This window comes from Nakaseomyces bracarensis (genome assembly GCF_045282275.1).
Source record: "Nakaseomyces bracarensis strain CBM3 chromosome Unknown Scaff12_0, whole genome shotgun sequence".
Classification (NCBI taxonomy): domain Eukaryota; kingdom Fungi; phylum Ascomycota; class Saccharomycetes; order Saccharomycetales; family Saccharomycetaceae; genus Nakaseomyces; species Nakaseomyces bracarensis.
Window position 1 is genome coordinate 866,386 of NW_027263958.1, and position 19,867 is coordinate 886,252.

The 19,867-nt window shown below is 34.6% G+C and overlaps 11 protein-coding genes across 11 annotated transcripts; 7 read left to right on the top strand and 4 right to left on the bottom strand.

Moving 5' to 3' along the window:
- Nucleotides 1-678: 678 nt before the first annotated feature.
- Nucleotides 679-1,608, top strand: PPH3 (phosphoprotein phosphatase PP4 catalytic subunit PPH3; the record flags this gene model as incomplete). Its single annotated transcript, XM_071053946.1, has 1 exon — nt 679-1,608. One exon carries the CDS (start codon nt 679-681, stop codon nt 1,606-1,608), a length of 930 nt encoding a protein of 309 aa, XP_070910358.1.
- A 1,190-nt stretch (nt 1,609-2,798) lies between these two features.
- On the top strand, nt 2,799-3,827 carry RAD55 (putative DNA-dependent ATPase RAD55; the record flags this gene model as incomplete). Its single annotated transcript, XM_071053947.1, has 1 exon — nt 2,799-3,827. One exon carries the CDS (start codon nt 2,799-2,801, stop codon nt 3,825-3,827), a length of 1,029 nt encoding a protein of 342 aa, XP_070910359.1.
- A 2,022-nt stretch (nt 3,828-5,849) lies between these two features.
- SED1 (Sed1p) lies at nt 5,850-6,626 on the top strand (the record flags this gene model as incomplete). Its single annotated transcript, XM_071053948.1, has 1 exon — nt 5,850-6,626. One exon carries the CDS (start codon nt 5,850-5,852, stop codon nt 6,624-6,626), a length of 777 nt encoding a protein of 258 aa, XP_070910360.1.
- Nucleotides 6,627-7,090: 464 nt separating this feature from the next.
- On the bottom strand, nt 7,091-7,813 carry SHU2 (Shu2p; the record flags this gene model as incomplete). The annotated part of the gene is made up of 1 exon (XM_071053949.1): nt 7,091-7,813. One exon carries the CDS (start codon nt 7,811-7,813, stop codon nt 7,091-7,093), a length of 723 nt encoding a protein of 240 aa, XP_070910361.1.
- A 630-nt stretch (nt 7,814-8,443) lies between these two features.
- PET100 (Pet100p) lies at nt 8,444-8,761 on the top strand (the record flags this gene model as incomplete). The annotated part of the gene is made up of 1 exon (XM_071053950.1): nt 8,444-8,761. One exon carries the CDS (start codon nt 8,444-8,446, stop codon nt 8,759-8,761), a length of 318 nt encoding a protein of 105 aa, XP_070910362.1.
- A 499-nt stretch (nt 8,762-9,260) lies between these two features.
- TFB5 (TFIIH complex subunit TFB5) lies at nt 9,261-9,485 on the bottom strand (the record flags this gene model as incomplete). Its single annotated transcript, XM_071053951.1, has 1 exon — nt 9,261-9,485. One exon carries the CDS (start codon nt 9,483-9,485, stop codon nt 9,261-9,263), a length of 225 nt encoding a protein of 74 aa, XP_070910363.1.
- Nucleotides 9,486-9,781: 296 nt separating this feature from the next.
- Nucleotides 9,782-12,655, top strand: VPS41 (Vps41p; the record flags this gene model as incomplete). The annotated part of the gene is made up of 1 exon (XM_071053952.1): nt 9,782-12,655. The coding sequence occupies one exon, from the start codon at nt 9,782-9,784 to the stop codon at nt 12,653-12,655; it is 2,874 nt and encodes a 957-aa protein (XP_070910364.1).
- A 173-nt stretch (nt 12,656-12,828) lies between these two features.
- Nucleotides 12,829-15,300, bottom strand: PDC2 (Pdc2p; the record flags this gene model as incomplete). Its single annotated transcript, XM_071053953.1, has 1 exon — nt 12,829-15,300. One exon carries the CDS (start codon nt 15,298-15,300, stop codon nt 12,829-12,831), a length of 2,472 nt encoding a protein of 823 aa, XP_070910365.1.
- A 438-nt stretch (nt 15,301-15,738) lies between these two features.
- On the top strand, nt 15,739-17,097 carry STN1 (Stn1p; the record flags this gene model as incomplete). Its single annotated transcript, XM_071053954.1, has 1 exon — nt 15,739-17,097. The coding sequence occupies one exon, from the start codon at nt 15,739-15,741 to the stop codon at nt 17,095-17,097; it is 1,359 nt and encodes a 452-aa protein (XP_070910366.1).
- Nucleotides 17,098-17,312: 215 nt separating this feature from the next.
- On the top strand, nt 17,313-18,449 carry RRP8 (25S rRNA (adenine645-N1)-methyltransferase; the record flags this gene model as incomplete). Its single annotated transcript, XM_071053955.1, has 1 exon — nt 17,313-18,449. One exon carries the CDS (start codon nt 17,313-17,315, stop codon nt 18,447-18,449), a length of 1,137 nt encoding a protein of 378 aa, XP_070910367.1.
- Nucleotides 18,450-18,788: 339 nt separating this feature from the next.
- TVP23 (Tvp23p) lies at nt 18,789-19,379 on the bottom strand (the record flags this gene model as incomplete). The annotated part of the gene is made up of 1 exon (XM_071053956.1): nt 18,789-19,379. One exon carries the CDS (start codon nt 19,377-19,379, stop codon nt 18,789-18,791), a length of 591 nt encoding a protein of 196 aa, XP_070910368.1.
- Between the last annotated feature and the right edge of the window lie 488 nt (nt 19,380-19,867).

Consider the following 19,867-nt stretch of genomic DNA (forward strand, 5'->3'; position numbering starts at 1 on the left):
CTAAACAATCAAAGTAATGACCGTTAATTTCTTTTTCTTCTTTATCCTTTTTTTTCCATACCGTTGCAGTTTTCTTTCTGTAAAGATACAATTTATGATTTACGTTAACCTACGTTATTATTAAAAACATGATTTTTTTCCTTCTTACAGATAAAATTATTTTATTTTATGAATCAACAACAAACAATGCACAACAAATCAATTTATTCTTTTTATCTCTTCCTGTTGTACTTATAGTTATGATTAGATGTATAGACTATCTTAGATATATAAATGATATTATAATTTAGATATACCATAAGTTATAAACCGATATATTTATTTTCTATGTATGAATATTCCTTACACACCCAAATATTTCGCGGTTGCCTGATTCAAGAGGTAACGAAAATAAAAAAGAAAAGAAAGAAATTTTTGAAAGAAAAAAAAATTGAAAAAAAAAACAAACCAAGAAAATTAAATAAAAGCAAAACAAGTGCATTGATCATTAACTCTGTTAAACTGGAAATCTTAAAATAGTTAACTATATTACTATTTTAACGCTTGACAATACTACACAAAAGCTATACTATAATTATTTTTCAAGTACATTATTGAAGTCCATTATTTTTTACCTAAAGTTTTCGTGTTTACTTAATCATCGGTGGTTAATATAAGAGAAAAATAAAAAGTTTAGTGATGCAAGTAGATTTGGATAAGATTTTAGAATCTTTGAAGCAAGGGAGGTATATACCTGAGGAAACAGTGTATGCCTTATGTATGGACTCTCAAGAGTTGTTAATGAATGAATCTAATGTGGCGAAAATTGACACACCTGTAACAATATGTGGAGATATTCATGGCCAGCTGCATGATTTATTGACGTTATTTGAAAAGAGTGGTGGTGTAGAAAAGACAAGATACGTGTTTTTGGGAGATTTTGTGGACCGTGGTTTTTATTCTTTGGAGTCTTTCCTGTTACTGCTCTGTCACAAGCTGAGGTACCCTGATAGAATTACATTAATAAGAGGAAACCATGAAACACGACAAATTACCAAAGTTTATGGGTTCTACGATGAAGTTATGAGGAAATATGGTAATAGTAATGTTTGGAGGTATTGTTGTGAAGTTTTTGACTATCTTTCACTAGGTGCCATAATAAATAATAATGTGTTCTGCGTACATGGCGGTTTATCTCCAGATATATCTACACTAAACGAAATAAGAGCTATCGATAGAAAACAAGAAGTTCCCCATGAAGGTGGTATGTGTGATCTTCTTTGGAGTGACCCAGAGGAAGTGGATACATGGTCAATGTCTCCAAGAGGTGCAGGGTTTCTATTTGGAAAGGGAGAGGTAGACCAGTTTTTGCATGTCAATAATGTCGAACTTATAGCTAGAGCCCATCAATTGGTAATGGAAGGTTATAAGGAGATGTTTGATGGTGGCTTAGTAACGGTATGGTCTGCTCCAAATTATTGTTACAGATGTGGAAATGTTGCTGCTGTGCTTCGAATAGAAGATGACATGGAAAGGAAATACACTATATTTGAAGCTGTACAAGCACAGAATGGTGTCGGGAACACCATCATACCTACAAAGAAGGCTCAAATGGATTATTTCTTGTGATCTTATGTTTATTTTTTGTTTCCATTTGTTTCCTTTTATCTTGTTATTCTTCATGTTTACTCAAAATGCATATCATAAGCTCTATTCTATTCTAAAGATTCCTACTATGATAGATGAAGTGATTGAATACTGAATGTTGCTAATAGACGTTGGTATTGGAATTGAAATCCATATTATCATTCGATTCTTTCAAACTTTGGTCTTTGATCTTTGAACTTTGAACTTTGAACTTCTTCAATTCTAACTTCAATAATCCATACAACTTTCTCTACTACCCCTAATTTTTTTTTTTATTATTATTATTATTATTTTTTTTTCTGCTTTCATTTATTGTTATTTGTTTCTTTTTTTCCTCTATAAGTTTTAATTCTCCAATTGCATTTTTTCTGTAACAATATAATTAATAGGCTTTATCCAATTGTAAAATTTGTCTGTTATTGTTTTAATTTCTTTTTATTTCTGTTTCTTATATTATCAACCTAATGAATTGAAAGAATTTGTTACTGACAACTAAATTGATTATATTATTTACACAGACAATAGAAAATAATCATATGAGAGGGATGAAAAGAAAAGACGCACAAATATCCTAAATCGGAAATCGACGAAGAATTAAATTAGGAATACCCAGACAATTTTTAATGCCAATTCCTATTTTGTACTATTTCGGTAATAATTCAAGAAAAGCTTTATACTTTGGTCGCCTACTTTATACGGTGGTTTTATAAATGTATGCGGTGTTCTCTGTGCTTCAGGGTAGGAATGTTGTGAATTGCGAAAATGGAAGTTTTTCATTGTTGGGTCTATTTGGCAGTAAAATCTGATATATACGTAAATAACTCCCCGTAGGACATCTACGCAAGAATGTACTTGTAAGTTAATTTGTTCGTAGCGAGCAAAATATTTTTTTTGTAATTTTCACGGGTTGTTCTGAAGAAAAAAGTTTATAGAAGGAGGAATTAAATATAATATGAATGAAAGGAATAAAAATGGAGTTCTAGATTTGAAGGTGGATAATACCTATTTAGGAAAAGAAGTTTGTTAAATTGTTTTCTGCTTCCGATATAAACACAACCCTTATTTTCTGAATTCGAACAGCAAAATAAACTAACCATACCACAGCTACAAGCAACCAAGAAAAAACAAAACAAAAAAAAGAAAACATAATACAAGAGAAATCATAAATACAAATGTCATTTGGGGTACCTCTTTCTCAATTGATGGTGGAGACACCAAAGCCTATTCCTTCCGGTATTGAAGAGTTAGACCGTGAATTGGATGGGGGGTTCAAGTATAAGGCGATATATGAGATATATGGCCCTCCCGGAATAGGAAAGACTTGGTGTGGCACTGAGGTAATTAGAAATTTCCTTAAACGGGACGAAGGTGAAGTATTATGGATATCTACCCATGACTCAATTCCCGCACACTTACTAAAGCAGACTCTGAAAGATGGTGAGGACACTAGTAGAATACGGTTTATTCGGATTAAAAAATTCACTGAGCTGCTATATTTCTATCAGCGAAACCTGGACTACGACATCAATCATACTGTACGAGAGAGTAGCCCCGTGGGCGAAGAAGAACAAGGCCATGTCTCACAGGAAAAGAAAAGTCAACCTCGTCTAATTATTATTGACGGATTCTCAAAGCTAGTCACCAAACAGTTGGATTCACTGGAGAAAAGAAATTGCAGCACGATGCATGGCACGAAGTGTAGGTATCTCATTATTATCATGACACTGTTTACCAAGGCCAACAACCGAAACAACTCTTGCCACTTGCTTCTGGATGATTCCATGAACACTACATATAACCCTGATATTGCCTCAGCATCCCTTGACGAGGACTTGGAAATGGTAGAGGATGGATTCAACTTCTTTGTCAAATCTCAGAACTTCACCTATGATAACAATAAGCGCAGAAGACTACAAGGTGCAAAACACGTCCTACGAAGCGCGCTCGTGGCGAATAATGCTATGGGACACAAGGATAATCGGTGGGAGATTTTCATGAAGAGAAGGATTGGTCTATTCTGGGAATGGTCTAATGGTAAAAAAGCTCGAGTAGCCCTCGTGGAACATCCTGTAAGTGGACCCCACCCTAGCCCTCACTCTTCGCACAAAGACCGAAGATTCAAGACTACCCCTCCACAGTTGAATACAAAGAGTACTACATCTATTCCTTTCGATATATCAGGTAATTTCATTTACGATTGAGAAATGGAAATATGAAAACAAGAAAAAATACGAATGGAAACAAATGACATCACCCCCCTCTCTTAATCATCTCTTCTCCCACCTCCCTCCCCTCTCACTCCTTATCTCAGTATCACCCTACTCCTTTTTTGTATTTTATTTTATTTATTTTCGTTTTGTTTTATTCTATTCCATTACTCCATCACCTTATCAATAGCTATTTTTTATTTAGTTTTTTATCATACAGCATTTCTTTTTTTCATTCGACTAAATGCAGTCCCCTCCTTGTTTTTTTTTTAATATTTTTCCTTCCCATTGTTCCCACTCTCCTCTGTTTTGTTTTTACCACTTTCAATTGAATATATACGTCATTATACTACATACATTTTAAAATACGCATCATTGTGTAGGACAGAAATGTCAAAAATTACTTTTTTATTCTTTCTTTCTCTTTCTTGCATTGGGCTCTCTATTTCTTTTTTATCCTTCAAAATACCTCCCTCGCGCAACTTTCTTGATAAAGCTTGCACAATGACACATGCATCCCTATAGATTCTAAAAAGATGGCTTGGGCTGTTTTCTTATTGCTATTGTTTGCCCTCTCTTCAACTCACGTAGTATCATTTTTATTTTTACCCACTCTCTCACTACCACCTTGTGTTTACGTTTATTTTTACATTTACTCTTTTCAACACAGAACATTTTGCAGAGTATAAGCGTAAATCACTTTTGTTATTAGTTTAACTACTTTTCTCTCTCTCTCCCTCTCTCCTTTCCATGACCGCAACCCCCCCACCACCCCATTTCCAATTTCATGTTTCTCGTCCCCCTCCCATTTTCATACGATGGTTTCTAAGAGAAATAAAAAAATATTGAAAAAAAACTAAAAATGGACCCTTCTTTACTTGTTTCCACTTTCAATCTTCAATGGTCACCGCTTGATACCTGACAGGTTCTTTTAGCGAACAAAAAAAAGCAATCTTTAAAATATGCTAAAAAAACAATAGAAATACTGGAACCCATCTACACATTACAAATAAAAAACCCGTACACATGGCTTGGTTTCAACAGAACAACTCCTACAAACTAAAATAAAAAGGAAGGGCGATAAAAAAAAATCTTAACCAAAAATTCCTTCATAAAAAAGAAAAGTAAATCCCTAATGGAAAATATTGAGGGGCCCTATTTTTAGTAGCCTTTTTTTACTATTTTAAATGAATTTACAAACTTGAGCTACCCCTTGAAAGGCACGTACAAAGGATGGAATTAAGAAAAAAAGGCAACATGTTTTTAAGTGAAAGACTAAGATATATTTAGCAGAAAAACTGTGAAGAAGATGCAGTAAAATTAGGTATTAGAAATCTTGTTCTCTTCACCCCTCACCTTACGTCCCTCCTGAATTCGTTAGGCTCCCTTATGGGCTTTCCCACTCCCAAAGCTGCTTCCTGCTTTCTATTATATCCCGCCCTTCTTAACGTGTTATGGCACTGAAAAAAAAATGCATGCATTACATGCTAAAACCCGCAATTAGAAGCAAATTAGAAAAAAAAGAAAGAAAGAAAGAAAGCTAGAAACAAACCTTGAGTCACTATGAAGAGGTAGAGTGCATGAACCATCTACAATTCGATGCATAATATGTTTTCCGCATTGGGAAAACCAAGTAAAATAAGTAAAAGAAAAACAAAAGAGACTGGTCTATGATGTAAAAGAAATTAACAATAGGAATTGGCCCTCTCGGACTGCTAAAGATAGTAGAGCTTTAGAATCTCTCTCTATATGTTTTCTTGTTAAAATAAGTTCTATCAATAGTGAATAGATGGTATTGACTGCATAAGGGGCTTTTATGGGGGGGGGGGGATATTACCAAGAACTCATTGTATTATTTTTAAGATTAGTGAAGAAAAAAAAAAGTATATAAAGGGCCTTTACTTTTGTATATTCTGTTGATTTAAACCTTTTCTATTTACCATAAATATATATAATCAAGTAAAATAAAACAAAAACAAATTTATTTAGCCTAAAAAAACAAATAAAAAACTAACAATGAAGTTTACATCTACATTCGCTTCCCTTTCAGTTCTAACCGCTTTCGCTGTTGGTCAAGTCTTTAACAGCTCCATTCCAGCTAGCCCAGCTGTTACTTCTACCGCTGTGGGCGATGCTGTTGCTGCCAATGACACTAGTAGCAGTATCATCACTTCTGCTACTGTTGCTCCAGCTCCTGTGCCAATTGTTGACAACACAACCACTACTACTCCAGTCCCAGCTCCAGCTCCAATTGTTGACAACACCACCACTACTACTCCTATCGTTACTCCACCAGTCGGAAACATCACTACTACTCCTCTTCCACCTCCAGTTGTCAACAACGACACTCTAATTCCACAATCTACCTTCTGGGTCACTGACGTTGAAGTCGTCACTGCTTACACCACTTACTGTCCAGAACCAACTGAGATTATTCACGGTAACAAGACTATCACTGTCACTGCTCCAACTACTCTAACTGTCACTGACTGTCCATGTACCTTGACTGAAACCAGATGCGAAACAACCCCAGGTGGTGTTGGTACCACTAAAACTCTGCTACCAAAGCCAGAACCAGTTGTCCCAACTACTGTTAAGTCTTCTACTTTGGCCGCTGAAGCTACCACTCCAGTTAAGTCCACTACCTTGGCCCCACAAGTGAGCTCTCAAGTTAAGTCATCTACTTTGGCCGCCCAAGCTTCCACTCCACATGTCACCCTCCACGCTAACGGTGCTGCTAAGGTTGTCTCCTCCGGTTTGGGTTTGGCTGCTTTGGTCTTCTACTTGTTCTAAGTTCAAGAGTAGATACTCTCTCTTAGTTTGAGCTGCAATGATGATCTAAAAACTAATATTCTCTTAATGACGAGTCTTTTTGGGCTCAACAAGTTTAACTTTTCCGGTCAATAAATTAATTTTTTTTCCTTTTCAACCTTTTCTAAACTATTTGTTCTTATTTCCCACTCTACACCGATAACTCAATATACTGATGTGTTCGTTATTATAAAGCCACATTATACTCGGTAACGTGATTCCTAATACTATATTTTTTTTTTTAATGAATTTATGGTCTATTTATAATAGGTACTAATTTTTTCTCAATTTTTTATGCTATGAAAGGAAAAATATAAACCTTTATAGTTCTTCATTCTGCTCTAAATGTAATTCCATTTAGTCAGTAGATGTAATAAGATATACATATATAAATAATTTACACTTTTCAAAACATAATCTATATTTTTTTTTTTAATTAACATTATTTACTTATGTCCTAGTACATTAATATGAAGTTTCAACCACTCATCTATACTGCTTATAGGGATTAATATCACATTTCTGGTCTCCTTGACATAATATTTCAGTACTCTTTCATTAGATTTCAGAACTATCGAATACGCCAGGAGATGTGTACAAAGCAGCTTCTTATGATTAACATATTTCTGCATCGACAAACTATGAGCATCAATCTGCCCGAACTTATCTTCAGAGAACTCGTTAAGATCCTCAAGCACACTAAGAAACTCTGATTTCAGGTCACATCCAGCATTGACACTTGAAGCCATTATCTCACTGAACTCGGAGCACGAGCATATCCAGTTCTCTATATCTACGTATATCGGTGTCTCATGCACATTGTCGGACCTTACAATTAGCCTGTACTGTAAATCTCCATCATCATATAGCAATGGTAGATATTTATTCAGTACCATGGTATCCTGAGAAAAATGTTGCTGTTGTGGCTCCTGAAATGAAGTCACAGTAGTGTCCTTTTCATGAGCAGAGTCAGTTGTATCGGTAGCACCATCGTATACATATATAAACATATCCGAGGATTCTAGAAGAGATAAAGCCCTGATAAATAGTTCCTTGGGGAACATGTAATACAAGAACGATGTGATTGCACCGTCAAGCTCCCCATTACTGACAATTTTGCCAAATAGCTCAGAGTAGTTTAAGTTAACGGTACTTTCATCTTTACTCATTGCCCTCCCTCTCTACATTAATAACAGAAAAAAAATAAAACAAAATAAATAGAAGAAGCCACATTGAAACAACTGAATTTGGAAGAATAATTATATATTTAATCAAAAAAAATAATAGCATACACATACAAATCAGCTTTTTTTATAACTTTAATCTTCGTTTATTGATCTTATGCAGAAACTGGTACTTTCAATTTATTGTCCATAGAAGTACCCGTACAAATAACACGAAAAATTAAAAACACCAAAAAAAAAAATATTTCAATTGCTACACGTGACACAATCATGTTTGTACTGTTGTACGTACGCCATGTGATATGTATAACTTTCTCGTTTCTTTTTTTGTTATCATGTTACCCGGATCTTGAGTAGGGTTTCTGATTTAGTTTTTTGTTTCGGTCCAGCTTCAGCTGAGAAAAAAACGGATATTATTATTACATAGGTATATAAAAATGACATGTATAATGTAGTCATCATATGCCATATATCTTCGTTGTAAGTACAAAGTAGATAAGATTAGTTTTTAGTGTTTTATATGCTTTCTTTTTAGGAGAACAGGGAGTATCTATAACAATTAACTAAACAACATAAAAAAAAATACTTAATATAGGGTATAAAAGATAAAAAAAGATGAGATTCAGATACACAAGGGCACAATTAGAGATATTCAGATTTTCATTCTGTTTGTTGGCACCTGTTGCAGTAATGTATTATATTGGTACAGATACGGATAAGAAATTAAATGTTCCTGGGTTTTGGCCTGACCCTGAATCCCTGAACCAAATACCAAAGGAACCCTATGAGATTAAAGCTGAATTGGCAAGGATGAAGAAAGAGAGGTTAGAAAAACGGTTGAATCTCGAGAAACGGTTGAAAGAAGAATTTGGTCTTGATGTGGAGGCCGAGAAGGCTAAAATTAGAGAGGAATTAGGGCTAACCTCGAAATAGACCCTGGGAATACGTTGACATTTATAATTATTCATGATACATTCGAAACCAAACTTTCTATATGTAATTTCCCTTATAAGCTAAGAACAACCGTGATAGCTTATAAATCCTAACTTTTTTTTTGTTTTTATTATCCTCTCTTTTTTTTTTTTAGGAGATATTAATAATAAAAGAGAGGACAACTAATGATCTAATCTAAACATAAAACATAAACAACATCCTCTGTATATAAAATAATATTGTTGTTTTAAAAATTATATACTTAATTATTCTTTTATTTTTTTATTATATTTAACAGTGAAGGGATAAATAAACATAATAGTTTAGAAGTGAATTCGTTGAGATGCTATAAAAATATTCTCTATGTAATAATATACAGTGAAGTAATAAAAAAAGTCATAATGAAAGCAATATATGCTATATATGGTTAATAATAATAGTAGTAGTACAATGCAGTTTGTTCTGATCCTTTTAGTCTAAGGTTTTGATTTAAAAGATTCTATTTCCCTTCCTCCTCCTCTTCTTCCATCGGGTTATAGATATTCTGTGACAAAAGTCGATTCAGTTCAAATTTAATAAATTCTACCTTCGTTGGATGTACCAAAAGATGAGTATCGTCCAGCTCTTCTAATATTATATCATGACGTTCAGTATCTATCTGGACAATCAAAGCCTTAATAGATGGATCACACTTCAGTAATACACCTCTTCTTGCCCTAACCATAATGATTATCTTCTAGTGATCAAAATAGAGTTACAAAAACAGGGTTTTGTAACTGTATCACTGCAACCTTGTTCGATATAGCTGATGAATGTAAACACTTCTTAACATAATTAATTTTTAATTTTCTTTAAATCTTCGGAATTGCTTTTTCTGATTTTTTTTTAAGGGAAATGATATTAATTCATACATATACGTAAATAAGGTAATTTGATTTATTGGTATTCTAGTATATGGCATACAGAGTTTAGTTTCGGTAAAAAGTGCTAACTGTATTATTGATTGCAAGTCTTTTAGAGATGTCAGCCGAAGCAGGAAGTGATAAATTGTCTAATGATGGCCTCATTTCAGTCAAGTCGGATGTTACAAGAATAACTGTTGCTGATGAAGATAATGAGCACCATGGCGCTGACGATACTAATATAAGGTCCCATACTGTAAACAATATAAACACGAACGATGAATCTCCCAGAGAAGAGGGTGATAACGGTTTAATAGAAACGAAAAGTAATGAAGACTTTGAAACCGAAGACACCTACATCTCTAATGACAACGATAATGGAAGCAAGGATAATAATAACAGTGAAGAGAGTGATGACGAAGAGAGCAATATTGATATTATGAATGGAGGTGAGGATTATAGTGAGGATTATAGTGGTGATGACAGTGATGACGACAGTGATGATGAAAGCGATGGTGATAAAGACGATAATGACACGGAACCTCCTCTACTTAAATTTAGTAGGATAAAGAATTTCTTTGAAGATCTACCGAAAAGGGATGCCATTTCTACTTGCTTTTTTGGCACAGATTATTTTGCATTTGGAACACATATGGGTTTATTACATATAACAAAGGCTGACTTTAGCAAGGTACGAACAATTAAATGCCATAGGTCAAGCATTCTTTCAATTTATATCGAAGGTGCGACCATTGCCACCGCATCGATAGACGGAACAATTGTAATAGGGTCTCTTTCGGATTCCCAAAATCTCATTGCATATGATTTCAAAAGACCCGTGAATGCTGTTGTGCTCCATCACAATTATGAAACTTCCAAGATATTTATATCAGGTGGAATGGCAGGTGAAGTTATCTTAACTCAAAAAAATTGGCTTGGCAACCGTTCTGATATTACACTAGAAAAGAACAATGGTCCGATCGTAGGAATATTCATAGTGGATGATATTTTGATATGGATGAACGATGGTGGAATTACATTTAATGATATTCCTAGTAAAACTACCCTTCTCAAAGTGGTATTTCCTAGCCAATCTGAAGTTGAAAGACCTGATCTCTTCAAGCCTTTTATGCATAAAATTGATCGTGATAGGATTGTAATTGGTTGGGGTAGGCATTTGTGGTCTTTTAAACTAACAGCTAGCAATTCACTGAAAAATGAATCAGCTAAACTCGGATCGATAATATCCAGTGCAGCTTCCAGCTTACGAGTTACTCCTGAAAGGAATGTCGAGAAAGAAAGCCATTATGTATCTGACCTGTTTTTGGCTGGCATTGCCTCCTTTAAAGGTGACCAACTTATGTGTCTTGGGTTTTCAGCTTCTCAGGGTGAAAATAAATTGAGAGGTTGTTTACCAGAATTGTCAATAATAGATTTATTGGATATGTCAGAAGTGTATTCAAATGAAATAGTGACAAAAAACTACCAAAGCCTGAATCTTAATGATTATCACCTAGGGATGCATATAGCTAATAATCTACCAGAATATTATCTTATTTGTACAGAAGATCGCATCAAAATTAACACTTTATCTCTTTATGATCATTACCTTTGGTATAAGGAGAAAAAGAATCTCGCAAAAGCATGGGAACTAGGGAAATTAGTTTTGAACCCTTCTGACATTTTTGATTTAGGTGTCGAATATGTACAAAAACTTACTGCAAATGATAATTGGGAGAGTGCGGCACAAATGTCTATCAGCGTGTTTTCAGTTGTTACTGAAAGATTGACTTCGGGTGATAACATAAGTGATTCTGTGCCTGATTGGAAATTATTGTTTAGTGACTTTTTGAAGTCTGAAAATGCTGATATTTTAGCAGCTTATCTTCCCCAACAAAGCTCAGGATTACCAGTATCCATTTATGAAGCAACCTTGGAATGCCTACTCAAAAAGAATAAATTAGAGATTTTTCAAGAAATTGTTGTCAGATGGCCTATTGAAGATTTTGAGTTAACAAAAATTGAGCAATTATTAGAAGATATGAAAGAAAGTATAGATGATAAGGATAAGAAGAATAGTGTTTTGTCGTCATTGATAACAATTAATTTGGCTCAAGAACGATTCTCTAAAGCAGTTCCATATATGATAGATATTAAAGATACAAGAATTTTTCAAATATTAAGGCAATATAAACTTACATCACATTTCCTATCAAGATTAATGGAAATAATATTAATACCTTTTGAAGGGGATATCAAAGATATCGAAAAATTGTCTAGAGATCAAATACAGTCAATATTTCAGCCTAGTTTTGAATTTATTATTGGATCCATAAGAGTTATAAAGTTACAATATTTGATCGATACTTTTAATTCTGAGCCGGATCTTGAGAAGCTTGAACTATACACATTGGAATATATATTTGACAGCGACTCTTCATTATCTATAAATTACGAGGACTTACTCATAAGACTGTTAGCAAAGTATGAGAGAAAGAAACTACTATCTTTTTTAAAAATTAAACATCATTATGATGTTAGGAAGGCCATCACAGTTTGTAAGAATTCGAAGGATTTGTACCATGAGTTGATATATTTATGGGGCAAAGTCGGTGAAACAAAAAGGGCTTTATCATTAATCATTGATGAACTAAAAGATCCTGATCTTGCTATTCATTTTGTGAAGAGTTGGGGTGATCCAGAACTGATAGATTTTTTGATTAGTTACAGCATGGATAAACCAAATTTTATTCGTGCATTATTAGAGTCAGTGGATGAGTCTAGGGTACTGCATTTAGAGGTCATAAAGAACTTACCTGAAAACCTAGAAATTGCTGCACTTCCTCAAGTTCTTAATAAGGTAACAAAGGAAGTAAATCTGGATTTTACTGTTCAGCGTACTATCGATGGAATTATAGAAGACGATACGCAAAGATATGCAGTAGAATGGTTAAAGTATAGAATTATGGGTAAGATTTTTGACGTGATATAGCATTTAGTTATGTTTTTATATTATTATCATGTATGTATTTAGAACAAAAAAAAGGTACAATACAATATTAAGCATCAAATGATGTGACCCATGAGTGAATAAACTAGCACACCATGCTATTTGTACCAGACAAATGATAGGGGTCTATAAAACTAATATTAATTATAAATCCATTAAAAGAATGGCTCTGTCCCATTAATTGGTAGCTGCGTGTTTGTTGTCATATTATTTGAAGAGATACCATTCACATTAGTATGATCTTCGGAAGTAGGCTGATGTGTTGGTATGTATTGAGAAGAGGTCATAGATGTCAGATCGTCCATAAATAAATCATCGAATTTAAATTGGTTAGGTTTTTGCTTCATATGTTCTTGATTTTGTTGTTGTTGATGATGTTGGTGGGCCTGTTGGTTTTGTGATTTTTTTACTTTCTTGACCAGTTCTTGATAAGTAGTAGATAGCTGTTTAACTGTCCTTTTATTAAATTTGATGTGATTATGACTGACATGTTTTAGAAGGATTTGTAAAGAGTTTGCAATTTCTAGATCATTTTTTAGTGTGGTAGAATCAATAATATTATTTAAAGGACTTCCTGCAGATTCGGAGGCATTTATGCTCTTAAATCCAATAGAAGATGTATTGGAGTCTGGGCTTGTACCATATAGATCAATAATATGTTGTAGGTTATTGTTATCTAATGGTGAAGAATTATTTTGATTATTAGAGTTAGGAGGGGTAATTTCAACATCCTTATTTTCATTTGTTATTGTATTACTTAACTGATTATCCAAAGGTAAAAATCCGTTGTCTACCGCAGATGGAGCAGTAGTAGTAGTATTAGATGGCATAGTAGATCCAAAAAACTCGTTAATGAACTCGTTATTACTACTAATCGGTAGATCCACTGCAACATTATTAAAATCTATGTTATCGTCATTAGAGTCCATGAAAATCGTAGACTTATCAATTAAAGTACTAACGTCAAAAATATTACTCTGCCCAAAAACATCACTATTGCTAAAATCAGCATTATCATTATTCTCGCCCTTCTGAGTCATATACTCTTTATTGTAATTTTCGTTTTTTATTGGAAATGGAATGGAATTTTTTCTATAAGACATATCTTCTAGATTTAAATTTGCTGAAGCTGTATAACTATGATCGTGGTTCTCTGGCAACTGAGGTACAATATAAGTTTGTAAGGCTTTAATATTCTCTCCTTCTGAAACATCTGGTTCATAGTTTTCGACTATAGCACTTTCAACAAGTTCCTCTGTACTGAGAAAATTTGTATTCTTGTTTTCGATATTTAAATCCAGCAACATTTCATAATCCCATTTCTTCTCACAATGATATTCATTACAGAGTTTTTCTAGTTCAGCTTCTAAAATCTTATTCTTTTTAAATGCCATACTAACCGTTTCATTAAGACGAATCATTTCATTTGGTACTAAACCTGAACTTTTCCAGTTCGCTTTAATTGTGTCGATGGGTATTTCTGCCCAAGCCCTATTAATGAATTTAAATGCATTAGACATAGTCAATTGACTTTGCTCAAAACTAATCAAGATTTCTTTAGTTTTTAATTGACTTTCTAACCTCCGTTGAAGTTCAATGAGCGCCTGGTATTGTTGAATCCTGTATCTTGTCTTGAATTCATCCAAAACACCCCAGTTAAAGGGGAGAAATCTCGAGTTAGCTGATGTATATATCAAGTTAATGTGTTTCAAATGGATATTTACAATTCTATGCGAACACGAGTCATCTATAACAATCCATATTTTCCTGTTATCAGCGCCTAGTCTTTTATCCCATTGTGCTAACCAATTATGGAATAAGTTACTGGTTAGCCACGACTTTCTATTACTGTGATATGTTATGTTGAATTTTTCAGCCATCTTCTGACCTAGCATTGACTGTGAAACAGGGTCCATAGGTTCGTCCGGGAAATAATTCTTGAAACTCTTGTAACTATTGTAACGTCCCACCACGACTGGCTTCATCTTATCTGATCCATCTAAATTTGAGCATAACATTACGGTGGCTACTTCTATTCTTCTTTGAATTTTACTCGCCTCGTACTGTGCATAATCTAGCGGTAGGTTATACGCTATAAAGGTCTCATCCAGAGTATACAAGTCCTTGGGTGGTACCTTTGAGAATAATTGCTTCAATGCACTTCTCTCTTCAAACGTCCATACTTTGGGTGTCTTGGGAAGTTCTTCATCCAGAGACGAAATGTTCACATCCATCTTAGCCAGAAAGTTAGTAATCCATTTATAGCTGAATGATCCGTTACCTTCTCTAAATTCAGAAGGTATTCGATGCCACACCGATTGTGCTGTCCCTTGAATAATAGGTGATGTGATGGGAATACCATTCCATAAACTTTGAGATATCCACTCTTGTAATATACGACGCACCAGAATATTGTTCGGCGTCCGAATCCTATTGGCATCTTTCTCGTGCTCTTTACAGTTCATATAGGTCGACTTACGCGCCAGCAGCCTCGAAATAGTACCTTGAGAAGGTATCTTCGGAAGTTGAAAAGTATCGTATGCCCATTTCGCTAGCTCTAATTGCGTCCACTTGGGATGGCGTTCCGCCATCAAACAGATATTATATCTCTGCTCAATAGAAAGCATCATTTAACGATTTATTGTTAATAATTTCCTCTTCTCTCGAATACACTGCTCTGCTCTCTCTCTCTTTATTACTATTATTTTTTGGTATTTGTTATTAGTGTGTAATCTTGAATAGTTTCTCTAATTCTTGCAAAAAGTGGGAGAAGAAAGGATTCTTAAAGAATATGATAATAAAGTAATATCTTTGGCGTTAAAATGTAATTATTTGTATTGTAAGTGCCTGAAAAGCTGTCAAAATAAATTAATGAGATATTGATCAATATTTGCTTTTTGTTCTTTAATTTTTCAAAAATTTTCCCCCAATCGCCTTATTGCCGATTTGTATATAAAATGGGTGATGGGTGACACCGAATTTTCATTAACAAATACTAAAAGCTATAGATTATATTGGGTTTCTTTGTTGTAACCCGAATAGAATATTCTTTTTTTGAATGGTAGATGCAACATGATGACCTTGTTGTCGGTGAGATTGCTGGGTTGAAGTACTATGTGGCGGGTTTATTCCGGTTCGGAGAGGTGTATGGTAGAGTGATGAGCGTGTCGGTGCGTATGGTGATGGAGATGGTTGCCAATGCGCGGCGTTGTGGGCGTCTCTATGACCACAAAGTTACGTGTCTATTTTGGAAGAACCACCCCGTTAGGAAACTTTGTGTTATGGGCATTGTTGTTGGTGTGAAGTACACGTGGATCAAGGACGAGGATCATGCCATAGTTCTACTGGATGATTGTTCGGATTCGCAGATTATGTCTTGTAGGTTGGAGGTCAATTACTTAAGGTCATTTGGTATTAATGTATCAAATGGTTTTGTTGGGTCAAGGGTCATGTTGACTGGTACATACAGCCTTGAATACCGTGAATTTGTGGTGCAACATATAGAGGTCATGAAATCTACACTTTCTATAGAGCTGGAGTTTTGGACTACCCGTGATGTAGAGTTACTGTCTTTGTCCGATTGGGCTGTGCAACTTCCTCAAATGGACTCAATGTATGAGGACATTAATACGAAGACCCCTCGACACAAACCACCGGAAACACTATACATAGAGTACCTACAAGCTAAAAATGTAAGGGACGAGTTAATTATAGCCAGTCCATATCGTGAAGATACCTACGATGAATCGATGGCAACAAGAGCAATACCAGACTCTTTATCAAGCAGTAAGAATCAGGATGACCCGGATCACAGCAGTAAGACGCATATCATAGATATCGAAATCGAGTCTTATGATGTGATGGAGAAGCGACACAACAATTCCCGAGCAATTGAGATTAGAAGTATCAAAGCACTTCGTCGTGAAATTCTACGGTTCATCCTCGGATTGGATCTTTCACAGGTTTCCAAGCTGGAATTGTATAATAACAAAGGTATCTCTGCAATGATAGATAATTATGCTACCTACCAATTTCAACAACAACATGTCATGAACCCTATCAAATGTAAAGATTTTAAGAGTTTATCTTTTGATGACTGCATACAGCAATTGATCGACCTACACATAATCCAATATACGGACTCAAAAGAAGTTAATATAGGCCTTCAGAGTCTCCAGATATTCAAGAACTATGTGGTTAAAAAAATTAGTCTCCTTGTGAAACTAGAAAACCTATTGGGTTACATCCAGTACGATGATGTTCGCGAAAAAACCATAAAATCTCTGTCTGACCGTGTAATTCTGTTTTTATTCAAAGAATCATTAAAAACTGCTGTCAGTAAATATATGGCTAAAACCGTGGCCCATTGGTACATTGATAACCCTAATGATCAAGGGTTCACTATTCATTTACAATACCATTAAACAACTAGAAATATCTTATTGCACGGCTAACGTTAAATTTTTTTTTTTTTAATTTTTTTTTTTTTGCGATGAGCATCGAGAGTGCCTCTAAGCACATAGTGCATAATTTTTATATTAAGAATTTGATTTTAATGTTCTTTGAGTGTAATTTGATGTTTTTTGAATGCTTGACATACATTATATTACGATACTAAAATACCTATAACGAAGAAAAGATGTTTAAAGTTGACGGTTGGGATATCAAGACCGAAAAGGTTGCTTATTCTGATGTGAGGAAAGAGAAGAAGAAAGAAAAGAAGAACCTTAAGAGTAAGAAACTTGCCCAAAGAAAGCGTGACCGTAAGGACAACGAAATACAATTGTCAAATGATGAAGATGAAGAAGAGGAAGAGACCAGCAAGAGTGATGAAGCTGTTAAAGATGGAAAAGTGAACAAAAAACGTAAAGTCGAAGAAATTAAAAATATCATGGAAGACAAACCTTCTCCTGCACCTGCTAGGAAATTGACTCCTCTACAACAGAAGATGATGGCCAAACTAACGGGTTCCAGATTCAGATGGATCAATGAACAATTATACACTATTTCTTCCGAGGATGCATTGAAATTGGTTTCAGAACAACCACAACTTTTTGATGAATATCACGATGGGTTCAGGTCTCAAGTCCAAGCCTGGCCAGAGAACCCTGTAGATGTCTTTGTAGATCAGATCAGATATAGAGCCAAGAAACCAGTTAATGCTCCCGGTGGTCTTCCGGGTCTAAAAGATCGTAAAATTGTCATAGCAGATATGGGTTGTGGTGAGGCCCAACTTGCATTAGATGTCAATACTTTTTTCAAGAAATATAATAAAAAGGCCAAGAAGTCACATCAGAGATTCTGGGAATGTCATAGTTTTGATTTAAAAGCAGCTAATGAAAGAATCACTGTTGCCGATATCAGAAACGTACCACTTCCAGATAATTCCTGTACGATTGTGGTATTCTGTTTGGCATTAATGGGTACCAATTTCCTAGACTTTATAAAAGAAGCTTATAGAATATTAGCGCCTCGTGGTGAATTGTGGATTGCTGAAATCAAATCAAGGTTCGGAGATGGAAGGGGTGATGAGTTTGTCAATGCTCTAAAACTGATGGGCTTCTTCCATAAGAAGACAGACGATGAAAATAAGATGTTCACAAGATTTGAATTCTTTAAGCCACCTGCCGAAATTATTGAGGAGAGAAAAGCTAAACTTGAAAGGAGACAGAAATTTATTGAGGTAGAGACTGAGAAGGAAGAGTTGGAGAAGAAGCGTGCTAAGACCGCTGAAGGTAAATGGTTATTGAAACCTTGTATCTATAAGAGAAGGTAGTTAAAAAAATTATAAAGTATTCCAATATACATATATCTTTTATAACATATTCAATCAAAATAGACCGTATTTCTTTCATTATTGGGAACAACAAATTATTCTGGTGTATCAATATCAACTCTCAGTTTTCTTCAAAGATTTAGTCTTAAAAGGATATAGTTATCCTATGTAAATTTCTTTATAATATATTTATTTGTTAATTCTTAGTATAGTTTTGTGTATTTTATGGGTACAGCATCGAGGAACGGAGTAAAGACTTATCGCTATATGAAAATAGTGGAAAGAAGAAGAAAAGGACTACTTATTCATGTACAAACTAGGAATTATTGTAAGCATGTATCAAGTCCTAGAACCTTGGAAAAATGACTGAAATCTAGCCAATTGAGTGAGGTTGTCCAGGCCAGGGATAGAAGGAAGTTGGAAGAAGGACTCGCTAGTCTGGGAGTGGTGTGGGTCCCAGCGATCACAACAACGGAAACCATAAGTGTTCCAACCGGTCATTGAGGTAGCTACAGCAACCAACACAAAATAGAAAAGCTTCAGTCTTAGAATGCACAGGATGGCAAAGACTAACCATACCGCAGGTGTCAGATACATGGACCACCAGAACAGTTTACTGTCTATTGGGTTAATTGGTGGCCCTGAAGAATATTGTTTATGGGATTCAAATGTGAAAGTATCAGTGTTTGAAGCAGTTGAATCGTACCACCAGCGCAGTTGTACAAGTTTTCGACCACTTATATTCTTTGTGATATAGAAATCTGTCGCCAGCAACAGAACAATAGTAATGAACAGTGCTGTGAAACTTGGAAACAGGAATCCCGTTAGGTAAAATACCAGAGGCGCAGCCTTACCAGCTAGATGTACCGTCAGAAGCACAGGATGCGAAGACTTGAGTATTGTATCATAGAAGTTCTTAACATGTTCCATCTTAAGTTTGAACTATATATAATATTGAGGTGTTGTCTTTTCTTTAATTGTTGTTTTCCCCTTTGATCTGAGTAATGATAGTAAATACTTTTTTAATACTGTTGTTTTTACGTTATTCTATACTTACAATGACAACTAGAACAAAAACATTACCCTTAATTACTAACGTATCCAGAAACCCTTCTTGTCCCCCCAGAACAAGAAGGGCTTACGAAACGGTAACAAGAAAAAAATTCCAATACAATGTCACTAATTAAATAAACATGCTGTGGACAGTGATATCATATCAAAACAATCGCTTTATTATTTTGTCAAGTGATTGTTTTGCGGATATATCGATAATATCATTAGTTTTTAACCTGGTTTTATATATACATAAATGAAATACTTTATTTTGTACTACTACTATATATATATATTAATAACACCGATGTCTCACTCTCTACGTGCGACGTTATAAAATATTCGTATATAGATATATTAAAATT